Genomic DNA, 9,069 nt, shown 5'->3' with positions numbered 1-9,069 from the left:
ACCAAAACTCTAATTTAATAGTATCATTTGGTAGATCAAAAGATTTGTGATCTATTGACGAAAATTTCATTATTTTTGGACTTATATTTTTGAAGTTATGCATGTTTGAAATCCATGAGTCGACTCATGAGTCAGCTCATGGCACAATGAGCAGTTTGGCACGCTGTATTTTTGGCTTGGCACGGCCTGTGAGTCGACTCTCAAGGCATGAGTCGACTCATGAGTCGACTCCTGCGGTTTTAGGTCAAAAGTCATAGAAACCTGTTTTCTGGTTGTTGCAACAGAGGTCGACTCATGAGTCGACCCCTGAGGCATGAATCGACTCATGAGTCGACCCCTGCGACGGGATTTTTCCACAACGGCTAGTTTTTAACCCGTTTTAAGTACTTTTAATGCTCATTTAATGTGCTCTAACGGCTCTTTTTCTGCCTAAAATATTTTTCTTTATTTCTTAAAGCTATAAAAGGATTCAAAAGGTGGGAAATAAAAAGGACATAGCAAGAGATTGAAAGAGAAAAAGAAGAGCATTCAAGAGCATTCAAAAGAGAGAATTTGAAAAAGGGTTTCTCAAGCCAACTTTTCAGCCCTAATCAAGAGCTCATTTAAAGCTTTCAAGAAGCCATCAATCCAAGCTTACCAACTCCTCAAGTGCTCAATCAATTCTCCATCCACCTTGAGGAAATCCAAAAAGGGGCTTCTTCTCTTGAGTAAAGTGTATTTAAAGTTATATTCGCTCATTAAAGGAGCTTTTCTTGTACTTATTTGTGCTATAAATTATTTTACTCATTTTGAGTGATTGTTTTTATTTTGGAGGGGTTCCAAAATAAGAGAAGGTTGATCCGAACCTAGAATCGGAGTGTATTGGGTTGGCTTGTACCCGAGAAACAAGTGGACTAGCTTGGGATAGCTAGTGTCGGAGTTTCCGACGTTTGTATTCGGGTTGAATACAAGTTTAGTGGATTGGAATTCCCAAGTAGGAGCTTGGGGAGTGGATGTAGGTGCAAGGTTGGCACCGAACCACTATAAATCCTTGTGTTTGTGGTGTGCATAATTGCTTCTCTTTAACTCTTCATTATTTTCTTGCATTCTTGCTTTAGGCAATTAATCTTGAACTTAGGTTATTCTCCTCATTCATTTAGCTATTGACAAACTTTTTTCATAAGTCATTAGTTAAGCTTAAAATTTTTAGAAACCCAATTCACCCTCCCTCTTGGGTTGCATAGCTGGGCAACAGATGACCCTCACTGGAGAGCTTCCCGAAGTGATTGCACCTACCTAAAATAATATTATTTCTCCAAGCCCTTGGCCACCCCGACTGCCTCTCCGAAGCCCCGATCGCCTCCTCGAGCCCCTCTACCCCTACCCTTACCCGAGCTTGATTTGAAAATTCTTTTTGAGCTTTAGATGAGGCTTAGGCCTAATGATTTTAGGAAAAATAGATCCAGGCCCGGCCCTAACCCAGGCCCGAGCTTGGCTCGAACCCATTTGGGCAGGCCCGAACCATGAGGTGGCTACAAAGTCAGAAGGTAGCAAACTAGAAGTAGAATTTTTTTTTTAAAAATAAAATAAAACTTAAAAATAGTACTTAAAACACAGGCTAATAGAGTAAACAAGGGAATGAGGAAAAGAAGAAGGCTCAGATCTACCATTGAAAAATAAGACATTGCAAGTTCTTTTGTACCTTTAACTATAAGGTGGCTACAAGCAGTTGCCTGTGATATAACAAACCATCTAAGCTTGCCCTGCAACTACAATAACAAGAACATAAATGCATCACCTCCATCTCTCTCTAGACTCTTTAGGCACATCTCGTACAGAAAGTCATCATAGCCTCTTTATGAATAACGCATAGCTGATTTTAGATTAGATGCAGGTCGGCAGTATCAGACCCACTCTTGAACCAAGCTTGGGCCAGGCCAAACATATACTCGAGCCTGATCTGAAATTCAAATGGATCTTGTAATTCGGCTCAAGCCCGACTTGAATTATTTCAAGCCTAGTCCGAAGCTCGATCCGAATTCGGACCAGCCCTATCGTCGAAGGCAATAGAGCTACTCTCGTCGGAGAGCTTCCCGAAGTGGTTCTACCTTTCAAGAATAATATTATTTAAATTAATAATATTATTAATTTAAATAATATTATTTAAATTAATTTAAATAATATTATTTAAATGAATTTAAATAATATTATTTAAGTTAATAATATAATTTAATAATTATTATTTAAATTAATAATGATATTATTATATTAATAATATTATTTAAATTAATAATATTATTAATTTAAATTAATTAAATATTATTAATTTAAAATTAATTTAACTAAATTTAATTAAATATTATTAATTTAATTTAAATATCAAATCTAATTTAACTAAATCTAATAAAATTAATTTAAAAATATTAAAAATTTGAAAGAATGATATTTGGTGATTACTATGGAGCTGTCGCCGTCACCGTCACTAATACTCATCAGACCAATCAAGAGATGGCACTGCGGCACGAAGAGTTGTGCGGTAGGAGAAGAATGGGGAATAGGAGGCAGGGGGGAAGAAGGGGGGAAAAAGAACAGGGGGAGGCTAGTCGGGGGCTCGGGGAGGCAGGCCAGGGCTCGAAGAGGCGGCTATAGGGACGTGGGTCGGGGGCATGGGGATGCCAGATCCGATGGTACGATGGGGGAAACTGGGGATCAGATGTGGGGTAAAGAGGGGGGCTGCAAGGGGAGAAGAGGGAGGGGTGGAGAAGGAAAAGAAAGGCCGGACGATGGGATGCTGGCTCTGGGAGGAAATCGGGAGTTTGGGGACACAAGCTTCAGGAAGAAAAGGGGAGGTCGGGTGGTGCAAGGTTGGGGGAGGAGGTCGGGGGCTTCGATAATGCAGCATGAGCTGGGGATCTAAGAGAGGGGGAGAGGGGGGTTTGGTCGGTCATCGATGGGGGGATGAAAATTGAGGGTGGGGGGCGAGGGGGGGGGTGGGTGACGAGGCTTTTAGCACGAAAAAGCCAAAAATTGAAGGTAGATGGGGGGGGATCTATTAGCAATGGCTAAGCCGTCACTAACAGTGCCGTCGCTAATGAGTATTAGCGATGGTTTTTACCGTCGCTAATAACATATCTCCATCGCTAATAAGTTTAATATTTTTTTAAGATGGGATGTGTTTTGGTCACTATTGTGGTCAATAAAAATGATTATTAGTGACAGCAAGTTTGCGGTCGCTAATAGCCATCACTAAAAGTCCTTTTTCTTATAGTGGTAAAAGTTCTATGCTCCAACAATTTAGTAAGAGTTTCAAAATCAGTTAGACAATAAAAAATAGCCATTACTATATTCCATCAAGAACCTACTTAGGTGCCATGCATCATTTTTTCCGATATATTTTTATGTCTCTTAATTAAACAACAAAAAATGACCCTTGCTTTTTATAGATTTTGGATTAGAAAAAGATAGGAATCATCAAGTAAGTGGGACTCCATTCTAATGGCCACCAATTCATTAAAAATTTCTTCTTCTGTATAGATACGTGGCTAATTTTTTTGGATAATAGAATGTTTCTCTTTAATTACATCAGCAACATTGTCAATTGCTGATTTTAAAACTTTAATCTCTTGATCAACATCAATTGAAGGTTTTCTTTTTTTATCTTTTGAACTCGTTGCACTTTGAATCTGAACTTGAATTTGTGGTCCAGGGGATGACATATCAATCCCATCATTCATATCATCAAAGTCCTCCAATAGAACTTCATTTTGAGGTATCAGTTGATCAATATCATGAATAGTATTTATGTAACTCCCAATTGAGCTAGCCCATTTTCACCATTTCTCTTTTATAGTTTAGCACCTTCACATGTTGTCCTACCTTTAGCAAATAGTTTCATTAAACTCTCATAGTTATGAACATATTTAGTCATCTATTTTTCTACATCAGAATATGTCTAAATACAAAACATATATATAAGTATGTAAATATCGCATTAACGATAATCAAATTAAGAATCAAAAAAGATAAATAATCAAATTCAAAAATGTACTTCTATTAGTTCCTTCCAAACCTCAGGTTCTGCTATCCACAGCTTTATAATTGGACTCCAAGTAAAATCACTTAATCTATTTCTAAACAACTCAAACCACTCATTGAAATCTGTATTAAGAGACTTCATGCAGTTCTTCAAATGAGCCTTGTTCAAATCTATGCCTAGTTTTTTGCTCACTTCTTTAATCATTTAAGATAAGCGATAGATGTGAAACTTCCATTAAGCCTACTTTCTGCTCGTTGTTGGTAAACTATTGCTTCAATGAACACGTCATCCATATGAGCTGTCCATTTGAAATATTCTTTTTTCTTCACTTGATCTTTTTGTGTCATTCATTGATAATATCTATGTCATAAAAATATATAAAAAATATGTAAAATACATATTAAACACTAGCATAAAAGTTTTAACCATAAATATTATAAAAAAAATTTAAGTACAATCAATTACAATAAGTCCAATACATTAATGAAATAAATAAATAAATAATATAGTAATTACTATGGGATGTCATTCACTACATAATCATTCCACATGTCAAGCACTATATAATTTCTTAAAAATTCTCCTCGCATAGCATCTTCATCATCATCCATTGGAGTAGGAACCTCTTCTTGATGTGAAAATTGATTTAAAATCTTATGATCTACTTTATCAATAAATTTTTCATCAGGATCTATCTTCATTAAATAATTATGCAAGATGCAACATATTAAAATAATCTCTATTTGTGTGTCAATCAAATAATTGGGCTTTGATGTGTTTCCAATGATAGAAAATCATTTCTTTAATATACCAAATGCTTTTCTATTATATACATAATGATGCATGTCGAAGGTTAAATAACTCTCGGGGATTTTTTGATACTCGAGTGTAGTATTCTTTCAAGTGATAGCACACTTCTTTATAATATATGATAAGTCTACTTGTTAGCATATATTCTGCATCAATAAAATATATTTACTTAATAAAAATTAAAAAAATGAGTCATAATTATATTGTATTATAAAAGAATATAAAATTTATTAATTATTAAAGATTACTTTTAGGAATCTCTAGCTTATCTTCTCTTCTAAGTATATTTTTAAATTATCCTTGAGTCAGATGTCATCTCTTCCTAGCCAGAGAAGATATATATAAATTTTAAACTGAATAAGCATGCAGTCAATACATTTTGTGTTGGATAATTCTTACTACCATGATACCTGTGACATCAGATTGAGACACTTTTATATAAACATGTGTTCCATCAATAGCTCCCACACAATCCTAATATATAAATATTATGTAAATATTCATTTAAATATGTGTTTATACAGTTAGAAATAAATTAAATAGGATATGTTTTACCTTGAAATATGGATAAAACCTACTATTGTTTAGTATTTCTGAGGAAACTTGTTCTCCTATAGGTTAAACCAAAAATCAATCTTCTAAAGATATTATTTCTCTTAATACTCTATAAAAATGATGACTAAGGGTCATACTAGAGTACAAAAGAAGAATGAAATCATAAGATTTCTCATATTATGCGATAATATGTGAAAAAACTTAGTAACTTGCTCTTCAACTATTGCTTATTGAGTGGGTTGAAGACCACCATCTTTTTGTAAGATCTCATATAAATTTATAAAAGCTTATGATCTCATTCGAATAATATCATGATATTTTTTTATTTATACTTAAATATTATATTATTTTATCTCATATTAGTTGCCTTTCTATGGAAGATTGATAATAGATCGATCAGTATAATTTCTAAGATGATAAAATCTATGTCGCACCATAAAATTTACAATACGATAAATAACTTCAGCTGCAGCTAGTTGTCAACTTCTCTCCTAGAGAAAAAACTCATTTATTTCTTTATTTTCATATCTTTCCATCTATCACATATTTTAATTTTAATTTAAATAAAATAAATATTTTATATTATATGATAAATAGATAATAATAAATTATTAAAATGAGAATAAATTGAAGAGAGAAAAAAATTGATCGACAACAAGCATGCCATAGATTTGGTATCATATTCATATCTTCAAAACTCACAAAATATCGAGCTTCTAACAAGATTAAGCTCTTAAAATCTCAAGGGACAACTTATACAGCCACATCTTAAAAAAAAAAATTCTAAGAAAGGAACCCAAGAAACCCCTCTATCTCCCTCAAGTGCTCTCCTTTCCCATAGATCTGTGAAAAAGAGAAAAAAAAAAAATCTAAGTGGGAAAAGGTGTACTGTTGATATTTTTTTTTCTATCTCTCTTTTGTTTTGTTTGATTTTTTTCTATGTTTTCCATCAATTTTCCTTTGTTTTCCATCCTTTAGAACTAAGAAACCCCTCCATCTGCCTCAAGTGCTCTCCTTCCCCATAGATCTCCAAAAAAGAGAAGTAAAAATAAAAAAAAATCTAAGTGGGAAAAGGTCTTATCTTTTAATTTTTTCATCTTTCCTTTTGTTTTAATTGATTTTTTCTATGAAAAATGCTTCCACCATTTTTCCCATCCATAGGAGTCTCAATCAGGTGGGAGGCTTCAAGCAGCTTTTTTTTTTTTCCATCCACAGGAGACTTAATCAAGTGGGAGGCTTGAAATAAGCCCTAGAATTGAAATATAATATTAATTTTATTCTTTATTATTTGAGAGATAAGATAAAAATTATAAAAAATTCATTAAACTTCTAATTTCTTTTTTCTCTAAATTCACTCGATTTGGAGGAGAAAAAATTATAGATTTGAGGGGATTTGTATTCCTTTTATTGTCTCATTTTCTTTTGTGAAAAAACTTTCTAACCAAGAGAAAGTATTAGCTTTCTCTACTATTCTTTTCTCTTCTCTCCTAACCAAGGCATAAAGTAAAAATATAATCTTTTTTTACTTTTATGAAGATAAGAGCATCATCTACAAATTGCAAGATTCTAATATGCACCTTGATATGAGGATTGCCAAGCCCATCAAAAAGCTTAAATTGGGTAGCTCTATTTAATAATTTTTGGAGAACATCCATTGCCAATATGAAGAGATAACGCAAGAGAGGATAGCCTTATTTAATCCCTCTTTTGTAGTGAATTTATTCTATAAGTATTAGGTATCTGAAATAATTGTTTATATACTCTAGCTTATTGTATAAATATTTTCTAAAACAATAATAGATAATGTTAATAGTTTTAAACCATTAAAACTCTTTAATAAGATATATTTGATAAGGAGTCCTAATAATTTGAATTTGAAGAGTTTAAATCTCTTGGGAAGTTTCTGATCATTAGAAACTTCTGCAATGTTATGTTGCAGAGAGTTACATTGTTTCTCAAAAAAAAAAATCTAACGTTTGGACTCCGCCATAACATTGTGACATTCTATTTCTGAAAAGAAACTTATATGGCTTTTAAACTCTTATAAATCTATCAAAATTTGAAAAACTCAGAAACACAGAATTTTTTTTTTGAGCCTCTGTCTCTACTTCTAACTATTTCAATATTTTCTTTCTTCTTTGGGTACGGTTCTTGTGAGAAAAAAATTCTTGAGTGCAGCCTGAATTTTTCTTGGTTAGGCATTGCATCTTGGGATTAGTATTTCCAAGTTGCCATCTGCATCAATAGTGGGGAAATAACTATCCTTAAGATAGTTTCCTAAAAACACCTTGCCTAACTTTTCTTTGATCACATTCCAAATTTTTTATTCTATCACAATAAGTTAAGGATAGTTATCTCTTCATCATGGAATCTACAATTCTCAAGGCTCAAATTCAGAATGTGGAGAAGCTTGAGACATTTAACGGTCTCAATTACAAATGTTGGAGCATCAAGGTTCTTTATCAACTTACAACTGCAAAAGTTGCCTATGTACTAAACTCACCATATCCACAAGAGCAAGCAGCTGATGGAGGGCTCACAAAATGTCAAAACAAATGGATGGAGGATGATTGCCTATGTCATTTCATTATTCTTATTGCAATGACCAACTCTCTATTCAATGTATTGCATATTCACGCAATGGCTTTGGATCTATAGAATGCTCTCCAAAAGAGGTATGTCAATGAAGATGCTGGGAATAAATCTTTTCTTGTTAATAAGAATATCAATTTTAAAATGGATGATTCTAAGCCTATCATTGTTCAAGTCAATGAACTCAATGAGATTGCTTCTTATTGTACTGATGCGGGTGAAATGATTCTGGAGATATTTCAAGTTTCTACCATCATTGGTAAACTTCCTCCTTCATGGAGGGATTATCAAAAGATTTTGAAACATAAAAATAAGTCTCTAAGTTTGAATCAACTATTGCAGCACATTCAACTTGAAAATGAGGCTAGAATTAGAGATGAAGTTGATAATCAGAATAGAGATAGAATGATTCGTAATGTTGAAGGATTGGTCTATAGCAATTTTAAATTTATGAACAAGTTTCCAAGTAGAAAGAAAGGTTCTTCCAACAATAGAAAGAGAGGGAAGTCCGAGGAAAATGGCAATAAAAAAAGAAAAGGTCCTTGCTTTGTTTGCGGCAAATTCGGTCATTTGGCTAGAGTTTGCCATTATTGCAAAGGACAAAACAAGAATGACGCCAATGTGATAGAGGACAGTGAGATGGTTGCCATGATTACTTACATTCTCATGGTCAACATAGAAGAAGGCTGGAGTGATTTTGGAGCAACCTGCCATGCAACTCCATACAGAAATCTCTTTAAGAGCTATGAAGCTTTTAGTGGTGAAAAATCAGTATTCATAGGCAATTCTTCCTCATGCGCTATCACAGGAAAAGGGACTATAAGTTTCTCTTACTTCTGAAAAAGTTCTTACTCTCAATGATGTTTATCATATTTCTGGACTTAGGAAGAGTCTTATTTCTATCAAAAAACATTAGATCATGGGTTTAAAGTTGTATTTGATTCCCAAAAAGTGATTATCTCTAAAAAAGGATCCTTTGTTGGGAAAGGCTATGCCAAAAATGATATGTACTTGCTTAGTGTTAATAAAGAGACTTCTATTTCTACTTATATTATCTATGATTTAAAACACATTTGGCATTATTGATTAAGACATAT

At 33.4% G+C, this 9,069-nt stretch overlaps 1 protein-coding gene across 1 annotated transcript; it reads left to right on the top strand.

Moving 5' to 3' along the window:
• The first annotated feature begins 7,744 nt into the window (after positions 1 to 7,744).
• LOC140858765 (uncharacterized) lies at positions 7,745 to 8,812 on the top strand. Its single transcript, XM_073260061.1, has 2 exons — positions 7,745 to 7,870; positions 8,039 to 8,812. The coding sequence occupies exons 1-2, from the start codon at positions 7,745 to 7,747 to the stop codon at positions 8,810 to 8,812; spliced, it is 900 nt and encodes a 299-aa protein (XP_073116162.1).
• Positions 8,813 to 9,069: the final 257 nt, after the last annotated feature.

Source organism: Elaeis guineensis, chromosome 6 (assembly GCF_000442705.2).
Source record: "Elaeis guineensis isolate ETL-2024a chromosome 6, EG11, whole genome shotgun sequence".
NCBI classification, from domain to species: Eukaryota; Viridiplantae; Streptophyta; class Magnoliopsida; order Arecales; family Arecaceae; genus Elaeis; species Elaeis guineensis.
Note: the sequence above shows the minus strand (reverse complement) of the source record. Positions and strands in the feature narration are given on the sequence as shown.

What these genes read in the sequence shown, in the direction of transcription:
- LOC140858765 (XM_073260061.1), top strand. Translation starts at nt 7,745, where the DNA reads ATGGAATCTACAATTCTCAAGGCTCAAATTCAGAATGTGGAGAAGCTT. An exon ending in CAACTGCAAAAGTTGCCTAT is followed by an intron (nt 7,871 to 8,038) that starts GTACTAAACTCA and finishes TTGGATCTATAG; the next exon opens with AATGCTCTCCAAAAGAGGTA.